The sequence below is a fragment of the Hermetia illucens genome, chromosome 2, assembly GCF_905115235.1.
Source record: "Hermetia illucens chromosome 2, iHerIll2.2.curated.20191125, whole genome shotgun sequence".
Taxonomy (NCBI): domain Eukaryota; kingdom Metazoa; phylum Arthropoda; class Insecta; order Diptera; family Stratiomyidae; genus Hermetia; species Hermetia illucens.
In genome coordinates, this window is record NC_051850.1 from 134,153,821 (window position 1) to 134,171,643 (window position 17,823).

General features: G+C 41.3%; 1 protein-coding gene across 1 annotated transcript; it reads right to left on the reverse strand.

Moving 5' to 3' along the window:
* Positions 1-2,760: 2,760 nt before the first annotated feature.
* LOC119648565 (multiple inositol polyphosphate phosphatase 1-like) lies at positions 2,761-16,091 on the reverse strand. The gene is made up of 7 exons (XM_038050335.1): positions 15,887-16,091; positions 15,741-15,832; positions 15,484-15,630; positions 15,324-15,413; positions 14,972-15,228; positions 3,040-3,139; positions 2,761-2,976 (listed from the first exon to the last, which is right to left on the reverse strand). Exons 1-7 carry the CDS (start codon positions 16,089-16,091, stop codon positions 2,761-2,763), a joined length of 1,107 nt encoding a protein of 368 aa, XP_037906263.1.
* Positions 16,092-17,823: the final 1,732 nt, after the last annotated feature.

Consider the following 17,823-nt stretch of genomic DNA (forward strand, 5'->3'; position numbering starts at 1 on the left):
ACCGGTATATTAGTGTGGACGCTTCAGGTATGAAAGGTTTTGTATTTTCCTATGTGAGGAACTTTGAGTGCCAAACAGTTCCAAAGGTACATAGTTAAATATTCAACTGCGCGCTATTTTTAAAGATCCTCAAAAAAATTGAACTGGATAGCACTGCATTGATAATAACAAACCTTCTAGGCTTCACACTAGGAGTTCAATATTATTCAAGAATGCAACGAAGTTAACCTACAACACATACAAACAAGTCGGGAAACCGGAAGCTTGGCGCTTCAGGTATGAAAGGTTTTGTTGTGCTTCTTAGTTGCAGTTAACACGTTACACGATAAAGTCAATTTTGAGGTACTGTAACTTTGTATGTAATAGTATGATTTTGATCAAACTTGGGGATAATATGCTTCACATTATATTCTATACTACTATAAACTTTTATAAACCTAGGATAAACTTAAGGACGTTTCTACTCAATTTCTCCAAAAATATGGTAATGTACTATTATTAACTTAATTTGAACAGGTATTGATATGGAGGGTATTTTGGGCACCATCTAGAGGTAGCTTCATATTTTTTTTCAGATTTTTTGGTTGGGCAGTTTCTGAGAATGGGTCCGTTAAAGAAATCATCACTTTCCGCCCCTCCCACTCCCCGCCTTGTTAACAAATGTCAAAACCAAAACCGCTTTTGAAAAGTACTAATCGACTCTATTCGGTTGAGAAAAAATTTTATATCCCCTATTAATCTCAACGTGGAAGGATATCACTCACTGCATGTCTGGGCGTTCCCAATTTCTCACCAAATTTCGTGTCAATCGGTATAGTTGTTTCTGAGTAAAGTGCGTGTGACAGATCGACAGGCGGACAAACAGGCAGACATTGAACCGATTTTAATAAGAACTGTTTTGTTTTGCAAACAAAACCTTAAAAAGAACTGGAGAGAAGTAAATTCTTCATGAAGCGTCAATTATTCTCGTTAATTTCGACTTGCATGGTTTAATAATAATAATAATAATCGTTGCCGAAACAATCCATATTGGATCAGGGCCTTGAAGTGTGTTAGAGCACTTCATTCAAGACCGTAATGGTACACTACAGAAAACTGTAGGAGGCAATGTGGTCAGCATTGCGCTCGCCCGAGATTATTACCCTGATTTGACTCATCATGGTATCCGACGGCAAATCACGATACAAATCCCACTGCCACCAGCGAGATTTGAACCGCGGCCTTCCGTATGACAACTCAGTGCATGGTTTAGGGTGCAGTTAATTCGTACAAAATTGATAGGCTTGAAATGTTGTAGCTTTGACACTAACAACCGGATTTCCATGAAACTTGGTATGCGTATGCGGGATACTCTATACTCGTGGAAAATTTAGTACTCCTACGATGAATTTAAGGGGGGTTTTTCAGTTAATTTCTAAAAGTTGGTAATATACTATGAGTAAGATATCGGAATGGGACATACTTTGAGATTTCATATAAGTGCATCTTCCTGATTTGTTCAGATTTTTGGGCTGGGTAGTTTCCCAAAATCTAATCGAATAAAAAGCATTTCACCGATCCTGCACGGTCCTTATTGATTCAATGACACCTTTATGTGAACTGACATAAATGAATGAAAGAATAAAAATCCAAATATTAACATGTCACTTCAGAAATTTCGAGGTGGGAACCCGAATAGGCAAATATCTGATATAACAACGTATCTTCAAGGAATATCGACATTTCTGGAGTTTTCGCCTAAAAAGAAACTACAAAACCAATGAACCACCAGGAAATGTCATGCTCTCTTACAGTTTCCTACCCAATACCTAATAATTTTCAGTCAAATGTTTCGCACCATTTAAAATATTATTTTATTTTATTTATTAAATCCATAAAATAAAGCATTATGGACAAAAATAATGCGAATATAAAAGAAATTGTCCGGATGGCTCAAGTGGTTAGAGCGCTGGGCTGTCGTAGCGAAAGGTCGCGGTTCGAATCTCGCTGGGGGCAGAGGAATTTGATATCGTGACTGGATGTCGGACACCAGTCGACTCAGCTGTGAATGAGTACCTGAGTCAAATCAGGGTAATAATCTCGGGCGAGCGCAATGCTGACCACATTGCCTCCCACAGTGTACTGTGGTGTACCGTTACGGTCTTGAATGAAGTGCTCTAACACACTTCAAGGCCCTGATCCAATATGGATTGTTGCGCCAACGATTATTATTATTATAAAAGAAATTTGCACCTTAGAATATCGAAAATCCACCACCAAGATAAATAAATACTAATAGCATGGCTACCCATCGGCTGATCCTACTTCTCGTGCAACCACTTTTAAGACTTTCACTCCACCTCCTTGCAACAGGTCTTGTGCAAAACAAGTTTTTACAGTCTCCATCAACGAACTTCTGATATCTCTTCATTATGTCTTCTAATCTATCATACATAGTCCATTAACACAATTATCCATCTTCAGAGCTCGTTGATTTAAGAAAAATTTCACTTTGGGTGAGGGATCACTTTCGTCCTTTGAGCAACTGGAAAATAACCAAAACAAACGTGCGAATGTTCTTCAATTATGAGCAAATCAAAGTATTAAGAATTTGCATACTCATATTTGAGGAGTGCATAATTGGCGGCAAACGGATTTATTTTACTAGAACGCCATTTCCTATTTTCCATGGAGAATTAGTACTCGTCATTCGGGAGTTATCCTCGAAAATTCTTGAAAACCAAAACATTATTTAGGTTGCTGGTAACAAAAGGATGTTTTTCAAATACCCAATGCAGTTGCAAACATTTGAACAAATATAGAGTGCGAGAAATAAGCAGTTACACGTGGTTCCTCATCTTTAGCCATACGACTCAACATGTCCTTCATAACTTCACACGGCAGGTGGTGATTGTAATCATTACCATACCCGCTTCTATATTGGTAAAATAGATCGTACTCATATTCCATGATTTTAACTTGCTCCAATGTAAGTACCTGAAAAGTGCAAGAAATGTCTTTAATTGGAGCACATGCGATATTACATCTAGGATACCTTACCGAACACCAGGGACTAGGTTTATCGAAAAACCAAGCTTTTTCGTAGGCACAGAGGTTGTATATCAGCTGCACTTGTTTGAAAGTCAATGGATTATCGAATCTGATGGAGATGGGTTTTAAAATAAATTGAAATGCATTTAAGATGGAAGAAGATGGAGGAGTCTCTATGGCCTAAACGACCGAGAAACAAAAGAGGGGAACCGGAGTACCATATACCCCAACACACAAATGACTTCTTTACAAAGTTAAATTAAAGAATTGGTTCACTAAGTCGACGTGAAAGGTGCTTAGTAGTAATGTACGGTAGTAAATTGCAAATCATGGAGTTAATTTGCTAATGAAGCCTTCTCTATGCCTAGCATAAGGTCGAACTTTTCGGTTAGAATTTAACCTACCGAATAATACTCAAGATTGGAACAATAGTATCGAGGTTATCCAGGATATTCACCTCCTACTTGATACAGAAATTGTATTCTAAAGCGATATTAGTCTTAAATCCGAATAAGCTGACATTAGGAGAGGGCTTTGCGAAATTGAAAAATTTTAACCCAATTTCAATAATAGCAAACTAACTCATAGTAACTTCCCTACAAAAAAGCAAACGAGGGTTCGTTAAAAAAAAAATGTCAACGCCGCTCAAAAGCAGACACTGATACTACCTAGATTGGGCATAATAATATTATAATAACTCCGCCGTAGCCGATCCCAAGCCCGGTTGTGAAAGGAGGAGGGATGGAGCTTCAGCCTGAATGGCTGTACGCCACCGTAGCGTCTGAGTGGGGTAGGTGAGGAAAGTGCGGGAACTTTGCAGTCCTGCAAATTACTCACTGAGGAAGCTACCCCACACCTGGCAGTTGGGGATAAAATGCAAATCCATCCAATGAGAAGAAGGAGAAATTTGAGATCCGGTACGGATAACCGGCATTAGTCATCGGTCGTCGGTGACTGGGTCGGGCTCTCGTAATGGACAGCACGGCGTCGAAACCGCTAATGGTGGGGCGGTTCGACATCTAGACGCCACGACGACCAGGAGCATAGCTCCGCCTGCTGCAGCTGTTTCGCCACAATCAGTGGCGACCACTTCAGCAGGTTTGCGTAGGCACTGGGATGAAATGGACTTAAGAAATGAACCTCTTCATCATCCGCTACTACCCGCGGGGGCGGGTACAACATCTTACAGGTACAAGATCTAACAGAGATTCGACGAGCGTTTCCCGCAATTCGCACACGTGACTGTGCAGCGCGTCGCAGGCCAGTACCGCTTTATTACTCGCAACGATGCAATCCCGGATACCATCAGAGAGCGTGTCCGACTTAAGGTCATCGGGGAAACTGGTGACCGAGAGTCGAAGGGGCAGAGGCAGCGATATCAACCACACCACGCCGCAATGCAAGCAAAAGTTTCAGTAGTCGCCGAAGCACCCTTCTCCACAGTGCAGCTGAGGTTTCTGCTGAGGTTCGGGACGGATTCCAAAGAGCGTGTATAGAATTCTCGGATATGAATCCTTTGCATAGACCAGATATTTCCAGGCCCTATGCATCTCCAGGAATTCTATCTCAAATTAATGATGAGGTTGCATCTCGGCTATCTCGCTGCCGCGAGAAGAAGAAGAAGAGTATGCAGAAGTCTGTTTCGAATAATAGACATGTTCAGCCGTGATATTCGGATGGAATTTCGATTAGACAAGTGTCGAATCCAAGCCATCCGCAAAGGTCATCACGACCCGCATGCCGGACATACAATTGGTGACCCCACATCGAAGGAGGAACCCATGCTCGAGTTGGTGATCTGAAGGATTCTCTGCTGTCCGAATTCCTGCGACGTGTAAAGCTGGTGCTGAAATCACATTTCTCGGGGAAGAATTAAATAAGCGCATTGAATGTATTCGCTATCCCTTCACTGGCTTATGCATTCGGAATATTGCCGTGGACGATGACCGATTAGGAAAACGTCCAGCGGTGGATACGGACAACTATGTCCAAATTCCGAATGCATCATCCAAAGTCTACCGTGGAGCGTATGAACTTGCCTCGTTACATCGGAGGTAGGAGCGTGGTTGAGGTGGCGGCACAACATCATCGCCAAGTCGACTCGCTGCGCGCTTATTTTTACAGCAAAGAGCAGGCGAGTCCCTTGCATGCAGCTGTCTGTGGACTGACTCCACTTAACTTGAAGGATTGATCTTTCGAGCGCAATGCTGACCACATTGCCTCCTACAGTCTATGCTCTAACCCACTTCAAAGCCCGGTCCAATATGGATTGTTGCACCAACGATTATTATTATTATTGATCTTTCAATCCTCTGAGTGGGGTGAAGTCGGACCAAGAGCGAATTGATGAATGGAAGTCGATGGCTGTGTGCTGGGGAGCTTTTTGCTGAGACAGAGGGGTTCATGTGTGCCACCCGAGCTTATAAAAAGCTCATCATGAAAGAACGGGTGGAGAACGACCAGTGCAGAATGTGTGGTTCGGCGTTAGAGATATTGGACCATCTCATTTCTGACTGCACTCTTATGGGACGAGTGCGATACATCACCAGTCATAATATTGTATGTAAGGTGATCCAACAAAACCTTGCATACAAGCAGTGCTTGAAAGTTCTATTTGCAGCATGCGTTGGAACCGGCAAGTTCTTTGATCGCCAAATTCCACATAACAAGCCTGACGTACTGTTAATTGACAAGACAGGTCACTCCTATTATATTATTGATGTTGCTATCCCCCATAATAAGAACATCGAACGGAAATACGTGGAGAAGAAGGTGAACTATGAGCCACTGGCTCGGGAAATCAAAGAAATTTGGCGTCTCGAGCGGGTGGTTGTAGTTCCCATAATATTGTGGTGGTCAACGCGAGGTATAGGTCCCAGGGCGAAACGTGGATTGGTAGCTACGATGGAGCATAAAACCTGGGAAGCGCCTGCTGAACCAACACCAACAGCTCTACTACCAAACCCTACCTCTACCTCCACGTGATGATCGCTGGGAGTTCTTTCTTCATGAAAAGCTGCAGACGGAGAAGGATGAAGGCGAGTCTTCTGCGCCTAAAAAGGGGCGAAATGTGCTAACTGGTCCTCCAGGTTGGGGGTTGGGTAGGGCACCGATGTTACGAAACCACGGAATCCTCGGAAAGGATGGATTTTACAACGATGAACCCGGCAACGACAACGGACTAACGATTTGCGAATTTTCTCATGGAACGTGCGCTCCGTGCACAGACCGAATTCTGCTGAACAGCTAGGCGGTAGCCTAAGGTATCGATAAGGCTCATGGAACAGCGTTGCAAGAGATGCGATGGACAGGGACCGGTTTCCTGGAGAAAAGCCGCTACACCATATATCATATTATTGTGGTCATCCAGGAGAGCATGTGCTCGGAATAGGTTTCTTAGTCAGCCAAAAAATGAAACCTGCTGTTATCGGCTTTGAAAATATAAGCGAACGGCTATGCACTCTGCGCTGGCGAGGCAAGTTTAGAGATATAAGCCTCATAAACGTTCACACTCCTACAGAGGAGACTGCAGAGTCGGAGAAGCATACCTTCTACGAGGCTGTTGAGTGGACCCTCGAAGCCTGTCCCAAGTATGATATCAAAATCATACTTGGAGATTTCAGCAGTCAAGTAGGGGGGGGGGGGGGGGGGGGGAGCCCGTATTCAGGCAATACGTCAGGGATAGGGATACCCATGGTAACGGACTACGGACTATTCAGTTAGCAGTATCGCACGAAACGGTAGCTGGAAGTACCTGGCGGTCCACAAACATACGTGGGCCTCTCCAGACGGGACCACTTTCAATGAAATTGACCACGTGCATAGTGAACCTAGCTCGAATTACGACACCACCTACAATCCCCTCTTTGACAATCAGGCGAAAGTGAATAGCGATGCCGTTCACAACAAAGCCCTCCACTACACCTATAAGGGCGAAATGAATGCCGCAACAACCGCAGTGAACAGAGATCCTGGAGACTTATCACGAACTCCATCGAGCGGAGAAGTGACTTCACAGACGGAAAAAGGAAGCCTGGGAGAACCAACAATTCTGTGAACTATAAAAGCACAGGGAGTAACCGCACCAGGCACGGAAGTTGTACCAACAAGTCAGCAGGATGAAGTCTTATACACCTCGATGCTCGTTCTGTCGAGACAAAGAGGGAAATCTGATTTCTGACAGAATGGGCATATTGGAGCGACAGGTTGAGTATTTTGATGAACTGCTCAACAACCGAAATATCAGCGAGCTGGAGATCCCGCCAACTGAAGACGATGGACAAATGCTGCCACCACCAAGCATAGAAGAAACAGTCCGTGCTATTTATCGGTGTGGTTCATCAACTGATGCTCAAAGTATGGGACAGCGAATCAATGCCTGACGACTGGTAACGAGTCATTATCTGTCTCATACATAAAAAGGGGGATATCACACAGTGCAGCAATTATTGAGGTCTCACGTTGCTGAGTACCATCTATAAGATATTCTCCTCTATCTTGCTAGGCCGGACAGCGCCATACGTCCAGAGCATCTTTGGCCCATGCCTGACGGGGGGGGAGCACTCCAGGCAAATCAGCAACAGATCAGATTTCCTCTCTACGGCAAACGATGGAAAAACTGTTGGAATATGAACATCAGTTGCATTTTTATCGACTTTAAAGCCGCCTATGATAGCATAGACAGGGTAAAACTGTACACGGCCATGAGAGAATTCGATATCCCGACGAAATTGACAAGACTGACTAGGCTGACCCTGACCAATGTGCGAGGCTAGATAAAAGCAGCAGAATTATGCTCAAGACCATTCAACATCAACAACGGTCTAAGACAAGGGGATGCCGTATCATGCGTCCTCTTCAACCTGGCCCTGGAGAAAGTGATTCGAGATGCCGGTGTAAATGCGAGAGGCACCATCCTCTTCAAGTCCACCCAACTACCAGCCTACGCTGACGATATCGACATCATGGGAAGAACAACCCGAGTTGTACAGAGTACCTTCTTCCAGATCGAGCAGACGACGCGAGATCTTGGGCTGCACATTAGTGAAAGCAAAACGAAGTACATGTTGGCAATGTCAGCGCCAAAACCAAAAGAACGAGCAATATCGAATCGCACTGCTCAAATAAAAACAATGAAGATAGGAGACTACAACTTTGAGAGCGCTGAAAATTTCTCCTATCTAGGGTCGAAAATCACATCCGATAGCAGCTATGACGATGAAATCCGCACACGGTTGTTGGCAGCCAACAGAGCCTATTTCAGCTTACAAAAACTGATTCGCTCGAAACGTCTCACCAGAGGGTCAAAGCTTTTAATGTACAAGACTAGGATATTTTGTCATTACGTACTCCGAACGGAAGAGAAACCATCTGGGTCATCAATACACTTGAACGGAACAAAGCCGCGATGCTAATCCTGCTAATATGGAAATCGTGTGAATCCGAGACCTTTCCCATAAAGTGGAAAAAGGATATGATCATGGAGATTTCGAAAAGACAATGGATTACAAGTAATCCTGACACGCACTAAACAAAATTTCGGAGCGTTGGTCGACAGGAAGCAGGCTGGTTCTGTATCCTATTGAACTGACCCCTGTCATGTTCTACGGATCATTTTGGAACAACGCCCGCAGTTCAGATCTACGATTAACTTACTTCATCAACAGAAAGCTTTTGACAATGTGAATTGGGAATGTATCTGACGTGCCCTGAGCAAGAATGGCATTTCGAAGAAACTAATAGCTATTATCAATCGACATATGTCGGGTGCTTCATCGAGGTAGAATCACGGAGGGACTTTAGATGCAAAGCGAAGTCCGGCTGGGTTGAATCTTGACACCGATATTATTTCTTCTTATTATCGGTACCGTTTTTCACGCTGCCTTTCCGGATGACGTGGAGAAGTTTAATGGACAATGATGACGTCATATGTTGGCTACTTCATCGGACCGTGGCCATTGGCCAAATACTAACAGTTTGAGGAGTCATCGTTTCCTTCCTATTTGCTTTTATGTGCAGAGTGGTCTAGGCCACAGTTAGATACTAGACAGCTACCTCACTCCCCCTTGCCCCTCAAGGGGGGAAATCAGTGCGAGTACACACGATTTCAAATTGTTTTGCCCTTGAGCATGAGCGAGATGTACCGAAAACCGGATCAGCTGTGTTTGATATACCGCCCGGACTTGCCAATGTATTGGTGAGATTTGCAAGTTTTTGCTTATGTATAAGTGAATACGTGAAACAACTTTTTGCTATATGGGTGAGCACGCCGTAGTACCAGAATAACAAAAGCTCACCGATCTCTCTCTTACCAATACGATTTGACGAAAATTATGCCTTTTCCTTGTTTAGCGTCTCAGATGTGTACAGATAAGCTTCTGCAAGCACATTTGCAAGTGGGGTCATTTTTGTAAGGGTACTGCCTATAGTAGATCTACTGTGGTCTAGGCATCGTCGTTTCTTCTCCTCCTAAACCTTTAGTTTTAGGAGTTTCGAAAGAGAAACAACAATGAGACACAACTGAATAGGTCCAGTTTCATGTTACATCGCCTTTAAAAGACTTCCAGGAGAATATCTTCCAAGCCTAAAAACACCACGTCCTGAAGTGAATAAAACGAATGAATGAACAATAGAGCAAATCTGTCGAACAAATTTTGCCATAACAAAATTATAAACGGCTATAAATGCCAGTAAGTTTCCAAGATTTTCGAGTTTTTATGCTGGGAAACTATTTTCCCTATCCGGACTGGTTGTAGGCTATGCTAGAAAAGCTCTCGCTGGGTAATATAAATTATAGCGTGTGCGCTTGAAATTTTATAGTGAAAAGCTGGTTTTAGCCTATGATAGAAAAATACAGTGTAAGTTATATAAAGTATACTGGACGATGCACTCAGATTTATACTGCGAAGAATCGATTTAATAATTAAACAGTGTGGTAATATCACTGAAGTTGTCTCTCTTTTCCAATAATTTGGACCGCTGACACTTCCACCTTCTGATGCACACCGATGAAGTTTTTCGTTTATTATTGTCTTAGGCCAGAATACCCTGATCATACAATGCTGACATCAGTTGATTAAAATAGCGGTTACTCTCCATAGCCGCATTCCATTTGGAGCACCTACTACCCCATACAATGACACAAAAAAAAATTGGCACGAAATATGATATAGTTCAATAACATATAAAAAAATTATATTCTTTATTATTTTTAATTGTTTAAATGTTCTGGTTAGTGTAATCTATATGAAATAGGCCAGACTGCAATTGCAATTCATTACGTTTCATTTTACTTCTTTGCAAGTTGTCATTCACATAGTTCAATAAATTAGGTCAATTAATTACATTTTGCTCTCATGCAATTTCCTTGCTTGCATTGCAATTTATTCGCACAATTTAAAGCTAAGTCAAGACTGCATATAAACCAATATTGCTTAGATTAAGAATCAGTGTAATATAAATGGTTTAAAAATCACCGACTTCTTTTACCATTTTCTACACTCACTCAATATATGGAATTCTATCCTCTGCCACAATTGAAAATAGTATTCTCATTATTAAACGAATCTCTTTGACCGGAGCGGTCAAGCAAGGGAATTTATCTTACAAGACTCTTGATGTTGATGCTGACATAGCTATATTTCCAGATTTTCCGCAAACCAAAAAAAGAAAACGAATTTAGCGCTGTCAATACATCGACCGACATCAAGTTCGAAGTTCAACGCTTCTGAAATATCGTTGATTGATGACTTCGCTATGGATTATATGAAAGCCTATGTCATCTTTCCTCAAATATCTCGATGAAGAGAAGATGTAATCTCGTTGACCCTAACAACCATGATTTAAGGTTTGTAGATTTATACAACTTCCACCTCGTCATTGATAGCACATTGACCGAGCACAGGATCTGCCACAAGGTCAGTTGGGCTCCGATCAACCGGCTACGAACATCTAACCAGATTCACCATATCGCTCTAAGCAGTCAATTTAGGAGTTGTTTTCTGAATGTGCATAACAAAACAACTACAGGTATCGACTTTAAAAGGAACAATCATCGGATGGTCGCCCACCTTCGCTTGCGTTTCGCTCCTGCTTCTGCTTCCATGAGAACTGGGTATCGACTCCAAAGTCAATAACAACCGTTTACGTGATTCGGCTACCGTTTAACAGTGAGAAAACTGAATTTCTGTGCAAACGACACAATCACTAAACCTACTACCTGAAAATATTAATGGGCACGTCACCGCCATCAAAAGTCCCTTTGTCTCTGGAGCGGATGAAATTGTGAGAGGTTCCAAGAGCTGACTGAGTATCGTATCATTGAACATAAGAGACTGGGCTCTGCTAGTTTACTCATCGTGATAGGATGCTGTGGAAGTGGAAGGAGTGAACTGCTCCTTCCACACACATGGTTCTCCAAACACGAACGAAATAACTTTTGTCATCCACACGCTCAAACCGAGTAAAGTCCTCGGTCTTGATGATTTCTTTCCTGAACTTTACCTTGCAGCCTCTGCAGGTTTGTTACTTCCATTTATACTCAAATCCTAAGAATCGTTTCTATTGCGTGGTGCAATGAATGAAATGATCGTTAAGATTTCGAAGGACCTAAGGCAGGGCATAAGTGCGATAATTCACGGAATATTTGTGTACTTCCCAACGTCACAAAGATAAAAGCTGAAATAATCCTTAAACGCATCAACAAACATTTCCAACGCTTAATCGAAGAGCACAGACGGGTTCCCGCTCTAGCTCCGTCTGTACTACATTAATACTATTTGGAATACCACATAGAAAGGGATTGTCACTGTTGTTCGAAAGCACCAAGCCTTCATCAACCATGTCTACGTCGTGCACTGGAGCATTCTGGCTTGAAAACTAACTACCAGAAAGAGGTAACGATTGCGGATACGTATGGTTGGCGCGAATGTCTACCACAAGATTTTATGACAATTGTAACAATTAGCCACTTCATAAATATCGGGTAATTTAGTACCTCAGCAAACATCTGTCCTGTTGCTGCCGTTCTATTGTGTGAAATTCAGAACTTTTTAACGAGTTCTCTTGTAAAACCCCCCATACTTAAAATATCTATCGCAATGTGCTGAACGATTTGATATGATATGCTGAACTTGTTCGTTATCTAGCTGTTCCATTCAACTTTTTGTGTTAAAACAAAACCTTATTTGACGTTACCCTGAGTATTTGAAATTTATAAACGCCTATTTCATAACCGTTTTTGAAGGCCTTTAAGGGGGTCATCCGGGGTGTCGGATCCGTGGAATCGAATTTTTTTTGGCAACAATGATATCTAGATATAGTGTAGAATATATGGGCAAAGTGATTTTTTGATATTCGGAGTCGTTCGAAAATTATAGTGTTACACACGTGATAAGTCACATGCCGGATTTATGTCGATCGCCGTAATAAAGCACGTATTTATCAGTCCGAATGACGTTCGAATGACTTCGCTAAAAAGACAAAAATTAAAGCCAAGGCTGTACATGTGTTTCTTGAAGAAACCTTTACTATGGACTAGGTATAGCAGATTAATGGCCAGTTAAGGCTTTATGGCTAAAAATCGCATTCTACTTTTTAAATGCGTTTTTTTCGAAACTGCATGTTGAAAATCGGCTGCCACCATAGCCCAAAATCTATCCAATGAAATTCTTTGAAATTTTTACGACTTATTCAGAACATATTTTTAAGGTCCGCAAACTAGGATAATTACGATTCATTCAGTAGTTTTTTTTTATCAATTGGAGAAGCCATGAAAAAACACCATTAATTCACAAAAAAAATTTAAAAAGTCTGTACGGTAAAATGCCGTTTACTTTTTTTCTTAAGATGATCGCAGATGATAAGATGATCGCAGCGCCTTTTAGCGTGGCAGCAGAAAAACACCTATTTTTGGAGATGTGTGTATAAATTGCTCTGTATTTCAATAACGAACTATGCGATCGGGCTCGAAAAATTACTATGAAAAATTCATATTTGTATCTTTATCCGATTCTTCACGAAAAATTTCTAAAGAAAGCGAAAAAAAACGGCCTTCACACAGGATGACCCCCTTAATCCCAAAAAATTTATAGAACAGATGTTCTAAGTACCTTTTGGGGATATTTTCAAGCAATTGGCGTAACAAATCGATGTGAATCTAAAAAGGAAGAACAGAGTGTAATACAACCCTGCAACTGACAAGTAGTGAAAATTACAGAAGTAAAAAGATTTTTTGATAGTTTCACCAACCTCAGGTGTCCCCCACAAAATCAGAACCCACCTATACCTATATAATATTGTTGTTAAAATATAATTTTTAAGGAACCTGTTCAGAGTTGTTTCGTCGTCTTATATTGGCCTGTCTCTTAGGCAACTACACTGAATGTTGTCATAACTTGATTCTTTCAGGTTTCACAATAATTTCTTCAAAAAACCTTTCTTATTTCAACAGAAATATCATCATGAAAATTGAATAGGAAATCGTGCTAGCGATTAAACTATAGAATTTTATTTATGTTGAAGTAGCAAACACGTGTTTCGGACACAACATGTGTCCTTCTTCAGTGCTTACTTTATAATGATTTGTTTTATTTAACTCTGCGCCTTATGTACCCCCCCCCCCCCCATCCCTTCTTCTTGCTAACAACCCAGGTCTCCGAGGAATACATGAGGACTGGCAAGATCATTGTCTTGTACAGTAAGAGCTTTGACCCTATGGTGAGACGTTTCGAGCGGAACAGTTTTTGTAAGCTGAAATAGGCTCTGTTGGCTGACAACAACCGTGCGCGGATTTCATTTGGTGCTCCTAGCAGCTCTTTCCATTCCTACCAGCACAAATTCGCGGTTTTCCACAGCATGGTATATAGAATACTAAAAATTCCTCTAACCAGGTCGAGATATATTAAAAACTGGTTTATATAAAAGACACCACGAGAAAGAACGGTTATAGCACCGACATTATAGACGCTATAATAAGGAAGAAATAGGCTATCTATAACAGGAAACAATTGACGATAAGACAACAGTGAGATCTAGAATTACATACACCTCGTTGTGGCCTAAGATTAGTAATACGCTTAAAGGATTTACAATAGAGGCTGTCCTAACAAGTAGACATGCACTACTCAAAACGCGACTTAGGAGTATAAAGGACCCAAAACCCAAGGAGGAAGAGAGCGGGATCTATAAAATCACTTGTCCGGAATGCACCAGTACATATATTGGGCAGACTAAGCGATTGGTAAAAACAAGATTCGAGGAACATACTAAAGAAGCGGAACTAGCGACTAAAAACCCAATACAGCACGTTAAGTCTGCAGTCGCAAACCATATAGTAGACAGCGACCATAACATTTAATGGGACAACGTGGACATCATGCAAAAAATACATAGTCCACAAATTAGACGCCGCAGAAAGTCTGGAAATATTTAAACAAAGTAATGCCAGGTTGTTGAACACGGATATGGGCAATTGTTCATCTAGTTTGTTCCATGTTATTAAGGGGGTATTACAATTTCAGATAAATTAGAAAATTAAGTATTAGTTATCATTGTAGTTGGTCTAATTGGGAGGGTATATAAGGCACAGAGTAAAGTAAAACAAATCATTACAAAATAAGCACTGAAGAAGGACATATGTTGTGTCCGAAACACGTATTTGCTACCTCAACATAAATAAAATTATATAGTTTAATCGGAAAACTTTCCTTTTAATAGTTTTCTTTTAAACGGAACTATAGTAAACTAAGGAACTATTTTTATAAAACTTATAAACTGTAGTTCCTCTTCACTACTCCCCTTTTAGGGCGGATTGGCTTCGCCTTGGAAACGATATGTTAAAACATATGTTGCACTGACGGATCATATTGACAAAAATATTAATTTGCAAATTGAAATCGAATGGAAATAAATAAAAACGAAATTAAATGTTTATGGTTCTCACCCAAGACGCCTGCTTACGTCAGCTAGCATTTGCGCAAATAGCGGGGATGTTATGAATTTATTCATTGCAGATTCATCAGATGTTTTGAGATTATCCACGACTGCCGCCCAGGGACGACAGTATTTCATTGGTATCAGAAAAGAATCATTTTTAGGACGAGCAAACTGAGATATGCCATTGTAAACTCCCGGCCCAAATAATCCCTCCATGAATGCTTTCATACTAGCTTCCATCTGCTGTTTTCCCGTATGATAAAACTAGAAGGAGAATGCTTAGTTTCCAATGACCGAAAAGTTCACTGAAGTCCTTGGGCAGAAAGTTATAATCGACTTCCACCTAAACTATTATTTACCAAAAATTTATTTGGATCATATTCTCTTCCAAGTAGCTCCGGATAGACCTTCTTGTAATCTTCTGCAAGTCCTTTTGCATCGTTCCATCCCTTTAGGGAAAAAATTAAAAAAAAACTTTTTAATTGGTTGTAGGAAGCAAAAAAAATGGCGAAACTTTACCTGAACTGTTAAATATTCATCTTTATCCTTGGTTATATTCTTATCTACTTCCCAGTTTTTAATCAACTGTAAATCTTGATCGCAGAGTGCACCCTTTGCAGGAGCTGATTTTTTAACTTCATAATTTTCAATAATTTGGTCACGAAGCTATGGATGGTAGTAAACATATATATATATATATATATTCCCTTATGCAAGGAAATGAAAAATATTCTTGGATAATAAGAAGAAAGGCTTGATGGTGTTCAGATGCTTACCGATACTAACTCCGGAAGAGCTTCTATTTCCTCCCTTTCTAGTAGCCTTGCACCATGCCTCGATAGGAGCCAAAATCGTACTGGCTTACAATCTGCAATGAAAACTTGAAACATTTTGTATTTCAGCCTGAAACGACTATACTCACTGGGTACCATGTACTGATCCGCATAATCGTTCCCTTTTACTAACTGGTAGGCTGTGTTGCACGAAAGGTATTTTATCTGCTCCTGATCTTCATCTGCACTGTAGCAATATTCTTCGCAACATTCATTTCCAAAATGCTTTTTTGCAAATGCATTTTGATAAAAGATGACAGAAACGAAGAACATGAACAGTAATTTTTTACCCATTTAAGCTGAAAACGGTAGAACTATGTATATATGTATAAGTAGAACATTCTATAAGGATGTAACTTAAATAAGTCGGAAAACCGGAAGCTAAACGCTTCAGGTATTAATGGTTTTGTGTAAACCTAGCTCGTAATGTTTATGAATTTAGTTTGTCAAACCATTCACTTTAGTATGAGAATGGTGGCTTCACCAAATTTATGTTCCTCCACGGAGAAATCTGTGGAAGACAGGATAGGCTCTCCACTTCAGCGGAAAACCTACACCCAGTGTCTACAGCGCGGTCAGCGAGAAAGTATAGTACAGCAACTCCCTTGATGAGAGGAATTGAAAACCTGACTACGTCCGGCCTGTCGATGACACTTTTGACTAACTCTACTAAAATACGGGAGAAGAAGGCTCGGCGGACGGAAACGTTTGCCGCAAAGAAGAAGGGACTACAGGGTTGGCTGTCAGAACCATCTACTCCGCCTGTACCCAAAAAAAATGGAAGAAAGGGAAGCTGGTAATGTGGACGCAACTGGTCTAACGCCGGTATATGGAAACAGATCCATGCAGCCTGGACTCCGTGATCCTGGGAGGGCTACTAACCGACGACAACGGAAGGCACTACGAATGAAAGCGAAGTTTTTCGTGAATGAGGACATGGACGTTCCTACAACACCAAGTGTGGCGATATCCAGAGAAATCGGACGCGAGAAAGCGGAACTTTCGGCGGAAGGTGAGGAAAGCTGGTAACCCTGATGAGATCCACACTAAATGCTGCAGACTTTACAGTTAACGACGGTTTTCATATTAGACTGCATTTATGGCTACAAGCATAAAAGTTAGTCAAATTAACCTGGCGGCAAAGACTAGCAAAGTTGCAGGACTATCCTTATATATTTCAGGTTCAAGATCCATGGGTTCGTTTCAACAGAATCTGTGGTATTGAATCAGTCAAGGAGACTAGGATTTTCTTTGATGAATGATCCTCGAGACCGAGAGCCTGCGTCCTGATGTCAAAATTGTTAAAGGCAACCATGCTGAGACAATTCTGTTCCCAAGACCTAGGACAATGGTAAGAGGAGAAATGTCATAATTACCTCTGCCTACTTACCCTATCATTCATTTTGTCCTCCGCCGATGCAAGAACTAAGGGATCTGATAGTGTAGACAGAATCAAGTGGTCTTAAACATTTAATAGGTTGTGATGCGAACGCTCAGCATATTTCTTTGAGAAAAGAACCTGTTTCATTTTATCACTTCACCTGGTCTAATGATCGCGAACGTAGGGTGCGCCCCTACATTCACGGGGCCAAAAAGAACAGATGTAATTGACCTAACAATCTGCACTTCAAAGTTGTTAGAGTTGATTAGAAATTGGCGAGTGCTAGATGAAGTTACTCTCAGATCAACGTTACTTAGAATTTAGTCGGACTATTGCAGGCGAACAGCCTGTAATACAAAGACGGAATCCTAGGAAAACAAATTGGACGAAGTTCAATGAACTTCTTGATGACAAAATTGAGCTCCCTAAGCGACCAAGAACTCCTGTGGCAATAGAAGATCAATTGAAAACTCTGAATCACACACTTTTAGAGTGCTTTGAAGAGGCTTGTCCTATTTCCCGATGCCAACGTGAAATGATTCCATAGTGCAGAGAGTGGAGAGTGCAGAGACGATTTCTAAATCGTGCTTGCAAAAGCAATAAAGATGGAGACTAGCTAAACTTCCGAAAAGCGGCTCGCAAAAC